The sequence below is a fragment of the Felis catus genome, chromosome A1, assembly GCF_018350175.1.
Source record: "Felis catus isolate Fca126 chromosome A1, F.catus_Fca126_mat1.0, whole genome shotgun sequence".
Lineage (NCBI taxonomy): Eukaryota > Metazoa > Chordata > Mammalia > Carnivora > Felidae > Felis > Felis catus.
Genome location: NC_058368.1, coordinates 9,982,560 through 9,993,921, shown reverse-complemented (window position 1 = coordinate 9,993,921; position 11,362 = coordinate 9,982,560). Strand labels below are relative to the sequence as shown.

Genomic DNA, 11,362 nt, shown 5'->3' with positions numbered 1-11,362 from the left:
GGCACCAATGTTGCTCTCCTGTTGGCCTTAAAGAGGTAAAAATGCCATGTTGTGCAGAAGCCCACGTGTCAGGGAAGGGGCTACCAGGAGCTGAGGGCTTTTCTTCTGGAGTGGCAAAGAACCAAGTTCTGCCTACAACCAGTGAGCCTGAAGAGAATGCCAAGCCTCAGCGGAGATTGCATCCCAGGCCGACATGTTGATTATGGCCTGCTGAGACCCTGAACAGAGGACCCAGCTCAAGCATATAACTTCTGACCCAATGAAACGGTGAGGTGGCAACGTATGGGGTGATAATCAACTAAGGTTGTGGGAGTTTCTTATGCAGCAATAGAAAATGAATCAAACAACGTAACGATAATAAATATATTAAGTATAGCAATACCAGATGATAATATTCAGCACGTATTATATGCTAAAATTTTTCAATTGCTTTCTCTCTTTATAGCAACCCCATATTTTGACGCTATTATTATCCCAATTTAATAAATGCAAAACTGGAGGCTTGGGGGGAAGTCACAGAATGGAGGGGGTGACAGGGCAAGGGTTGAGCCCAGGCCTGGAACTCTGAAGACAGAGTCTGACCACTAGGCAGGGTCGCCTCCGACCAGACAGCAGGAGTTCTGCCCGAGACCCTCTTCTTCATAACAGTCAAGTCTCCTCTACCTGCACCTCAACCCCTGAGTGCCCTCAGTCGTGGACTCTCCACCCAAGCCAGAGTCCGCAGAGCCTCTGAGGGGCCATGACGTCATTTCCTGTCTTTGCACTCTGGAGGTCCCATGGTCAGTTCGGACGGTGCGGCCTCTGGGAGCTAAGGGGTCCCCAGGCTCCCCCGAGCATATCCTGGCCCAGCTTGCCTTTAGAGCAACCCACTCATCTTGGTTTTCCCAGGACTGTCCCAGTTTTAAAACCGAAAGCGTCTCCTCCCAGGAAATCTCTTAGTCCCAGGCAAACATGGATGCCTGGTCACCTTGTTGCCCTCCACACCAAGCCAGGCTGAGGTGGCCCCTGGAGCCCCCTCCACCTTGCAGTCTGCGAAGCCCTTTCCTTCCCACTGCCCAGTAGGACATTTGGGTCCTGGTCTCTACAGAGAGCTAAGAGCGGAAGCAACTCTGCTGGAGTCATGGGCATGGAGAAGCTTCTGCTGGTTGGGGTTTGGCCAGAAGACCCCAAGCGGGGCTTTAGTCTGGACCATCAGATAGGCCTAGGAAACCATGCCCACATGGGGGTTTTCCCCTGAACTGAGAAATCTGCTTGCCTTGGGCATCGCATGCGAAGCACCTTGATCCAGACATCACACGGGCCGGATTCCATGTTTCATTCCCTTCACGCCCCAAGCAGGCAACTCGGAGAAAACTGGGGAGCTGTGGCCCCTGGATTTGTCTCATTCTGCCTAAGACTGTGACCATCATGACACTCAGCGGGGGTGGCAGGGACTCATCCATCGCTGTTCACCTCAGCCGAGAGCTCAGTCCTCAGGAGTTGCTGGCTTCTCTCTGTCGGGAGTCCTGGACCCTTGACCACACCCAGCTATTATCTAAATTGTGACAAGGGACACCTTGTGTGTGTGTGTGTGTGTGTGTGTGTGTGTGACAGTTGCACCACCGTGAATCCATCCTCAATATGGGAAATGGCTCGCTCTACAGACATATTTTATTAAATACTGCTAGCCAGTGATTTATAAACTCATTCATTCATTTATTCATTTGTTCAACCAATACCTGGGGGCCCCACAATGGGCCCGGCATTATCCTAGGCTCTGACACTGAGTTACGGCATGTTTCGTTTTGTTTTGTTTTAGATGTTTATTTCCAAAAGAGAGCACACAAGCAAGGGAGGGCAGAGAGACAGGGGACAGAGGATCTGAAGTGGGCTCCCTCGCTGACAGCGGTGAGCCCGATACGGGGCTCGAATTTACGAACTGCAAAATCATGACCCGACGCTCAACCTACTGAGCCACCCAGGCGCCCCACAGCACATTTTAAACTGAGATGATACGATGGGTGCTGGGCACGATGCTAGCACATAAAGATGCCAACCTAATCCTCGGGTGTGTGAAGGATTCTTAAGGAAGTCAACAAAAGATCCTTCAGGAAGTCTGTCTAAGGAAGGATAGTGTGGGGGGCGGGGGGTTTGTTTTCGTTTTTGCTTTTGCATTTCTCCACAATTAATCCCATTAAAACATCGAAAGAAAACATCTTAATCTCCTAAAACACCCCAACTGCCCCCTACCATACACCACTTTGCAGGACGTCTGTTTGAGTTCCGAACTAGCTTGAGGCAGGATGCCTGCGATGTGACAGTCTCCGAGCTTGGCACAGGAAAAGCAAAATAGATGGGACATCAGGGATATCCAAGAGCTAATGATTTAGTGGGACGGGGCGACACGCGCTAATAAACATCTTTCCATCGTAATATGGATGTGCTGCGGTTGAGATGTTCAGAGGGTGCTGTGGGAGGTCAGAGGGCAGCACTAGACCAACCGGGAGATGGGAAAGGCTTCCCAGAAAGGCCACGCTCCGGCTGTGTCTCTTCTGGTTCTGTGCTGAGTGCCATTTATTTGCTGCAAATAACACAGGAAAACATAAACACAGAGTAAAACTCACCCCCAAATCGCTTCAGCCCAAGATAATCCTAATTGACATTTTGGTGAATGCCTTCCAGGCACGCCTGCGTGTAAGGACAGTGTATTTTCTATTATCGTCGTCGAGGTTGACGAAAACCGACTAGGTGTTCAAATGTAGCAAGAAACCCACAAAAAAACTCGACCCCCAGCCTGAAACATGTCTCTGCGCTTTATTTGAGGAAAACATAAATGTGGTCACCAAACATCTTCGGGAAGTGGGGTAACTCAGGAAACCTACAGAACTACCGAACGGGTCGGAGTAAGAGATACGGGGCCACTGCCATTCTCAAGGGCGGGGGAGCGGACACTAAGTTATTTTCTTCCGGGGAAAGCAAGGTTAACTCAAGCTGCGGAGCCCAGATGGTCATTCGATTTACAGCTGTCTAAAGAGGAGCTCTATCTTTCCAAGGGCTGAGTTATGATGACTTTAGGTATCGATCAGATGGAAGTGCCGACCCTGTATTCGGCGGAGAGTCAGGGGATGAGGAGTAGAGGGGAGACGGTGGTGGTTACTGTCTTTATGTAGTTTTCGAAGTCACTTCCGAAAAAGAAGATGAGATAATAGTTGAAGATTCCGGCAAGGGACATGAGGAACAGGAACAGTATGATTCGCTTCCCAAATATGTAGCCCGGTGTGCTGCAAAAGAGAGAAAACGGTAGAAGCGGCAACTGAGGTGGGCTTAACAAAGAACGTCACCAATTTGAGACACAAGGGGTTTCGATTATAGTTCCTTTTACTCAGGCATGCTCCACTGACTTCCTATGAAGAATGGAAGGGTCTCTGCTACTATTAGTCACTGAACGTATTTCAGAACCAAGCTACGAGAGCCGAGACCCCAAACCCCATCATCGTTAGGGCTCTGCCCTACAGCTTCCCTGCGTTCCCCCAGTGTCCTTCTGAACCCTGATGGCGTGAAGGCAGTGGGTGCTGTCGGTCGGTCGTCAGGCCTTCTGACCCGGGATTAGGAACCCCAGTGACTCGTTCCGACCCTTTCTGCAGCCGCTCTGCTCCAGGAGTGCCTGCGAAGCCGTGCTGGCCGCTGCGTCTCACCCAGGACTGAAGTGCCTCTCCGAGACAGGGGCTGGTTTCACGAACCAGTGAGGCTGGTGGAATCTAAAAGGTGCTTCAGGATCCGAGGGTTCAATCTATTCTTCTGAGGCTGCTTGGGAATGAGCCATGTTCACACTAATGAAAGCTGGACCCCTAGCAGCGGAAGACAGGCTCTTACATTTTAAGCGAATGGAGGTGGGGCAGAGACGTTTTAGTACATTCCTATTCTTCTCTCAAAGGCTCTAAATCCTACGCTGCTTAGGCAAGTCATCAGCTGGGGTCAGGAGGCAGCTCCCCAGTGATAGGTGACCACCTAATTGTGCACAGCGGCTGCCCTGGCTTCCCTCTGAACGATCCTTTTGTGACCGCTGTGGCCGGATCCAACCCGGGTAGCGTTAGTGCGTTTGGAAAGTCCAGCCAAATGGCTCGTTAAGGCTGTTAGTCACGACCCAGTGAGGGGACCCTTTGGCAATCATGGCTGTTCAACGAGAACAGCCAGCTCAGCTAAACAGGTGCGTCAGTGCTGCTGAGCATTATGGTTTTTGACATAATCAAGAGAGAGAGCAGAATTTGGCATCCCCAGGCTCGACGTTAGAAATTTTATCTTTTTGAAATGGACCCCAAAGCTTCATCACGGAACTCCTAACTTCCCTACGTCAAGGGTCTGAAAAACGTTCAGCGGTGCGACTGTTTCCTTGCTACTCAAAGTGTGGGCCGCGGACCAGCAGCGTTGGCATCCACCGGGGGCTTGTTAAGAAATGCAGAATCGCAGGTCCCTCTCTGGATTCAGCGGATCCAAATCTGCGTTTTGACAAGTCCCTCCGTGACTCACAGGCCATTAAAGCTTGAGAAACATGGCTGGCCGACATTGTCCCTGCTCCTTGGCCCGCTGTGTTCTTCTGCCCCGTTCTGACCTGTTCTTCTGTCCTCGGTTCCCTGTTTACAGTCATGCTCACGAAGTGAGACCTCCTGTTTCTTTATTGGGGAGAAAAATAATATGCTCTCTAAAGAGAGCATGGTGGGCTAAATTGTGTCCTCCCCCCCCCCCCTTTCATATGTTGAAATCCTAACCCCAATTCCTCAGGACATGACCGTGTTTAGAGACAGAATCTTTAAAGAGGTAATTAAGGTAAAAATGTTATCACCAGGGTGGACCCTGACTCAATATGGCTGGTGTCCTTTAAGAAGAGAAAATCCAGGGGCGCCTGGGTGGCGCAGTCGGTTAAGCGTCCGACTTCAGCCAGGTCACGATCTCGCGGTCCGTGAGTTCGAGCCCCGCGTCGGGCTCTGGGCTGATGGCTCGGAGCCTGGAGCCTGTTTCCGATTCTGTGTCTCCCTCTCTCTCTGCCCCTCCCCCGTTCATGCTCTGTCTCTCTCTGTCCCAAAAATAAAAAAAAATAAAAAAAATAAAAATAAAAAAGAAGAGAAAATCTGAACACAGACCCACACAGAAGAAGACACAGGGGAAAGATGGCCACCTGTGAGCCAAGGAGGGAGGCGTCAGAAGAAACAAGGCAGCCAACACCTTGATCTCAGATTTCTACCCTCCGGAGACAATCAATCTCTGTTGTCTGAGCCACGCTGTCCGTGGTACTTGATTACAGTGGCCCTGGCGGACAAATACAGTCACCTGCTAATGCTGATGAGAAAGTAACAGAGTCTAAGGAAGGGCTGTCTTTTAGCCAGAGAATAGAGGGCGCAGGGAAATTAACTTGTGAAAAGTCAAATATTGTGGTGGCTCAGATTTATCACAGGAATGAGGCCACCATATGCTCATTACAGAAACAAGAAAAAGCGATCTGCAAAGCTGTTTCAGAATGTGCTCGAGATAAATCTGCGGTGAAGGATGAAATGGCAGCGCCTGCTGCTGAAATAGTGGTGTTCTCGACTTCGGGGCAGCATTTTTCAAAGGTCTCAAGGCATCCCGCCCCCGAGGAGACGGCTGTGTGGTGCCTTAACTCTTCCCGGACCGTGCGAAGGGCATGGAAGGCAAGGGTTCAGCACGTGCCCACCACCCGGAGGGCTGAGTGTGAATGGGGGTCCCCACCTCGGGCACTTCGGGAGCCTCAGTTTGAAATCTGTCCAGCCTGGCGGTGGGCGCGGTGGGGGCAGAAGGAAGGGCCGGGGTGGGGGGGGGCCCGCGGGACACGTCCTGCATAATTAGACTGAAACCCAAGGCATCTCTATGATTGTCTCTGGAAGCTGATGCACAGTTCTCTCTAAATGGGGCAGGGAAGGTCAGAAATAAACGAAGCATCTGAGGGACAAGCATTTTATATCTGTGACTTTGTGAAGTATTGGTAACCCATTATCCAGGTGGGGAAACTGAGAAGAGACAGGTTGAATGATGTGCCTAAGGGCACACAGCCAGGAAGAGGCAAAGTGGGAATTCAAACCTGTCTGGGTGAGGCCAGAGTCCTGCTCTGTCTACCTTCCCGAGGGCTCCTTTGGAGACTAGGATTTTGTTGTTACGTTTCGAAATAAATGTATTCCCCCTCTCTTACACACACACACACACAGCATCAAACCTACGTGAAAACATCAAAAAGGCATTATGACAGGGGCACCCGGGTGGCTCAGTCGGTTGAGCATCCAACTTCTGCCCAGGTCACGATCTCTCACCATTTGTGAGTTCGAGCCCCGCGTCGGGCTCTGTGCGGACAGCTCGGAGCCTGGAACCTGTTTCGGATTCTGTGTCTCCTTCTCTCTCTGCGCCCCCGCCCCCCAACTTGTGCTCTGTCTCTCCCTATCAAAAATAAATAAAATAAAATAAAAAATTCAAAAAGGCATTATGACAGACAATTCCCATCTCGAATGTGCCTAAAACTTCGAGGAGGAGGAGGTGTGGTGTGAGGTGTAGCTGGGGCCAGGCACCAGGACCCCTGAGCTCCAGCCCCCCCTCCCTGCTGTGTGGCCTTGGGCAAGTCGCTGACCCTCCCCCGCCTCACATAAAAATATATACAAAATGTGGGTGGAAAAAAGAAAACTGCATGGTCCCATCTGGCCTTAAAATTCTGTTCTTTTCAGAAAGGAAATACCACTTTAAACCCGGTAACTTCTAAAGGGAATAAAAATTGTAAGGCCCACGAGAACAAGATATTGTTCCTCTGCTCACCCACATATCTCCAATAAATCAGGCCCTCCAGAGATTTTTGTCAAATGAATCATTCTTAGAAAAGAGGCATGAACAGCCTTCAGTGATTCCCACACTGTGTGCAGAAGTTGTTAAAATGCATACTCCCAGGCTCCCTCCCTAGAGATTCTGATTCGGTACATTCAGGGTGAGGCCCAGGAATGTCTATTTTTAACAAGCACCCCCAGGCAATTCTTGGTGCACTTGGTTGTTGGTTGGTGGGTTGCACTTTAGAAACACCAGCCTTGAGGGGCGCCTGGGTGGCTCAGTCGGTTAAGCGGCCGACTTCGGCTCAGGTCATGATCTCACGGTCCGTGAGTTTGAGCCCCTCGTTGGGCTCTGTGCTGACCGCTCAGAGCCTGGAGCCTGCTTCCGGTTCTGTGTCTCCCTCTCTCTCTGCCCCTCCCCCGTTCATGCTCTGTCTCTCTCTGTCTCAAAAATAAATAAACGTTAAAAAAAAAAATTAAAAAAAAAAAAAAAAGAAACACCAGCCTTGGTACCCATACACTCACCCCGGGGGTTCCAAGAAAGCAAGTTCATTCTCTAACTCTGGTGAAGTAACCCAGAGTCCACACTTCAGGTGGGGGAGGGGAGGAAGAGATTCTAAAATATTGACACGAAAGGGGAAAATGGCTATGAGGGATCGGGACTTTTGAAAACTGTGCCCGTTATTGTTTCTATAAGGTGAGTAATTTTGGTACTGCTCCTGACTCTAGCAGACCCCGGGCCTCTTTGAGGGCAAGGGTTTTGTCATGTTTATTATCATCTCAGCAACGGACTCTTACCACCCCGGGGGAGGGGTGGTCAGTAAATATTGGCTACACGGGTGCTGAGTGCATGGGGAGTGAAGGTGGGGCTGGTTAACCTGAGTTGCCAATCCTTGTTCGTCCACCGCTAGGTTAAGAACTTCAAAATGCACAGAGGGACTTTAGTGGGAGCTCCAACAGGGAACAGGGCCCTGAGGGACGGGAAGAGAGAGCAGCTTGGTACCAGCTAGGGAAGGTACATGATAAAAGTCAAGTAAAGGTACGGGTGCCTGGGGGGCTCAGTCGGTCAAGCATCCGATTTGGGCTCCAGTCATGATCTTGCGGTTTGTGGGCTCGAGCCCCGCGTCGGGCTCTGCGCTGACAGTTCAGAGCCTGGAGTCTATGTCTCTTTCTCTCTCTGCCCTTCCCCTGTTCATGTTCTCTCTTTCTCTCTTTCTCTCTCTCTTTCAAAAATAAATAAACATTTTTTTTAAAAAAGTCAAGTAAAGGTAGATGATAAAAGGCAAATAGTCTTGTAATATAATGCCAACTGCCACTGAGTTTGGGTCCCGATAGTAGCTTAGAATGAAAGGGGAAGAAACTAAAATTCATTTTTTTTTGAGAGTCAGACAGTGAGCGGGGGAGGGGCAGAGAGACAGAGGGAAAGAGAATCTCTGGCAGGCTGCATGCTGTCAGGACAGAACCCAACACAGGGCTCGATCTCACGGCCCTGAGATCTGAGATCTGAGACCTGAGCTGAAATCAAGAGTCGGACGCTTAACCTACTGAGCTACCCAGGCACCCCTGAAATTCATGTGGTTTGAGATGCTACAAACTACCTAATCAAAACAGGGAGAAAAGTGTCAGGGAGTAGGATGTGGGACTGAGAATCAGAGCCATAAGCTTCTAGGAGGGACAAAGGTGGGGGCTCCAAAATTCCAGAAGGAAGAAGCTTTGGTGGGGGAGACACATCAAGGAATGTCATGCCCACCCACTGCACCCAAAATGACACTAGAACTTCTGATGTGGATAGGGCCAAAGCAACTTCTGGGGAGGAGCAAAGATGATTGACAGCCCCCAGGAGAAATTCCTGGAAGGGTCTCCCTGAGCAGTCTCTTCCTCTATGGTGAGCCCAAGAAATAAAGCAGATCCCGAAGACATTTGGCCATTAGAGCATCTGCAGAGAACAAGTGCGACACGGCCCAGGGACGGAAGTGGGGATCCGAAGGAGGGGGGCCACGGCGGAAGAGGGTATTAGCACATAGTTTCCAGAAGGCAGAATTGAAAATCCTCTTGGACCTAGCCATGGAGGCTCTCGGGGCTGCATCTACCTCAAACTATATGTCGGTCTAGATTAGGATTAGACATTTCATCCCATAGATGTCATTTCTCCTGATGCCAATAGCTCCGAACTCTGTGTTCAGAAGTATTGTGAGGCCGTGTCCGGTCTCAGCAGGAAGGAGCCCCGTGATGGATGAGTAATGAAGGCTGTGGGTGCGGGACAGGTGAGAAGGCTCCGAAGGCACCACAGACAGTGGTAAAGGGGCCGGTGGGATCTCACGGGGGAGACCAGGACAGGATTTAAGAGATTAGGCCAATTACATTTTAATGAGGTCCAGGGAAGTCTAGTATTTTTAAGATTTTAAGTCTAGATCTTATTATTTTTTGCCACCTCGGTTCCTTCCCTAGCAGCGATTACCTTTAAAATGCAGAGAGCCTACGGGCAAATCAACAAATGTTGTCGTGCTCCACAGATTGTCTTAGAATTAAAGCAACTCTGAGATCTCAGGCGAGAGGTGACAGGCGAGGAGAACAGTGACTGGGCCAGACCCCGGAGACTCTGCGGAGGAAGACAGGGATGCACGGGGAGGCAGCCCAAGAGAGCAGCGCCCCCTTATTTTACTGAGAGACACCCCACCACCCCTCGCTTCTTGACCACAGGTGCTCTCCCGGGAAAAGGCGGAATAGAGGCTTTCCAGAGTGGAAGAGAATGAGCAATATCACTTATGAGAGTGTTGATAAGGGTAAGCGAGGCAATGGAACTGTGGTTTTCAAGGGTAAATAAGAACCCCACTAGAGAGGAATGAATAGCAGACGAGCCCAGGAAAGAATCTCTGAGAGACGAGTCATTTCTTCTCTTGGCCGCAGCTCGCCATCACCCCCCGGCCCCCGGCCATTTAGTTTCACAGGCTCCCAAGGTCCCCAGACAGAATGCTTTCACCTGCCGACCTCCCGGGATGTCAATGCCTTTGTCACCGCTGCAGATGTTATCTAAACGGAGAGCCCATTAACCGCGAGAGGAGGGTGCAATCGTAAGAGACGGGGGGGGGGGGGGGGGGGGGGGGGGGGGGGACGTGAAACTAGACAAGGGAGAAAAATGGAGGGGAGGGCTGGAGTCACCACTCGGGCAGGCGGCAGCCTCCCAGAACACACGCCTGGCTCCTGGAGCCCTGCTGGTACATTAAGAATTCGAAAGAAGCGGGAGCGCCTGGGGGTGGCTCAGTCAGTTAAGCGTCCGACTCTTGATTTCAGCTCAGGTCACGATCTCACGGTTCACGAGTTCAAGCCCCACATCGGGCTCTGCGCTGGCCACGCGGAGCCTGCTTGGGATTCTCTCTCGCCCTCTCCGCCTCTCTCTGCCCCTCTGCTGCTCACTCACTCTCTCTTTCTCTCAAAAAATAAATAAATAAATAAAATTCTAACAAGAATCCTGAGGAACTGGTGGCAGACTATAACATGTCTCCTGTAAGTATCCTCATTTATTTTATGGAAATCCGGATTTCCCAAACCGGGTGTAGCCAAAGTTATAGCTGCTGCTCTGGGGCTTTCTGTCTGGCAGCCTCCATCAGCAGTGCAACGGGGACTCTATTCACAGGCTCCGTCCTCTGAGTGTTCGTGCGTCCTATTTTCGCAACATTCTTCCTGCTGGTCCCTGGAAAATCTGTTACTCGAGAGAACTGATCACAAGGGGCACGTTTTAGTTCTCATTTCTTTAGGCAAACAATGAAATGCTTCACTCACCGGAGGCCTTGGGAAGCCAGACCCAGAAAGTCAGACTCTGAAGGGTGGGAGTAGAGCAGGGGGCAGAGGGGGTGCAGAATGGGCAGCGTGCGGTGTGAAAGCATCCTTCGTGGGCCCGACGCCATGTGGAGGAATTTGTTACTGGGCGTAGGAATCAAGTCCCCCGGCGGTATTCGCCGAGCCCGCAAAGTTCAGGGGGAAAAGGGGGAGGGATACTATAGCCCTCACCCTCCAGCCCCGAGTGACACCCCCCCCCCGCCGCCCAGAGCCTTAAATCTTGGGCAGAATATGGTGGTGAACGATCCCTCTTCTTGCTCAAAAAGCGTGGCTCACACCCTGGTTCTTAAACAGTCCCAGTGGCCTACCTCTGAGTTCTCTCCCCCAGGTAGCCGACGAAGTATTTTTGCCTCACGAACAGGTACATCAGGCCAGCAAAGGCGGCGGGAACTAAGTGGAGAAAGGGAAACACCCGTGTGAGTTTCACAGATGCCGGAACATGCTAAGTTAGCATGGTATTAATCCAGTCATTATACAACGAATGTTGGTCGAAAAATCTAGCAGAAGCCTCAAGTGCTGGCAGCTGGGGCTGAACTTCAGCAAATGCCCAGGGCTGGTAGAAACCTAGAACCTCGATGATAGTAATGTTACTTTCTATGGGCGTCGTGGTACAGTTTACAAAGTGTTTTCCTGCCCATCATGTAATCTGAATCCTTCGCACATGACCAGTATCATCTTTGCTTATTCGAGATGTGAAAACTTGGGCTTCAGGGGTCAAAGGGCTTGTGTAA

The 11,362-nt window shown here is 50.8% G+C and overlaps 1 protein-coding gene across 4 annotated transcripts in view; it reads right to left on the bottom strand.

Moving 5' to 3' along the window:
- Window positions 1-1,696: 1,696 nt before the first annotated feature.
- Window positions 1,697-11,362, bottom strand: part of ALOX5AP (arachidonate 5-lipoxygenase activating protein) — a 30,134-nt gene continuing 20,468 nt past the window's right edge. For 2 of the 4 annotated variants that reach the window (XM_011282720.4, XM_011282835.4), the window contains 2 exons: window positions 10,940-11,021; window positions 10,298-10,510 (listed from right to left, as the gene is read on the bottom strand). In XM_011282720.4, the coding sequence (XP_011281022.2) occupies window positions 10,358-10,510; window positions 10,940-11,021 (235 nt within the window). In that variant the 3' untranslated portion in view covers window positions 10,298-10,357. Of the gene's footprint in view, window positions 2,561-2,774; window positions 3,261-10,297; window positions 10,511-10,939; window positions 11,022-11,362 lie in introns of those variants that run through there. The other 2 variants (XM_011282769.3, XM_006927193.5) reach the window with 2 other exon arrangements.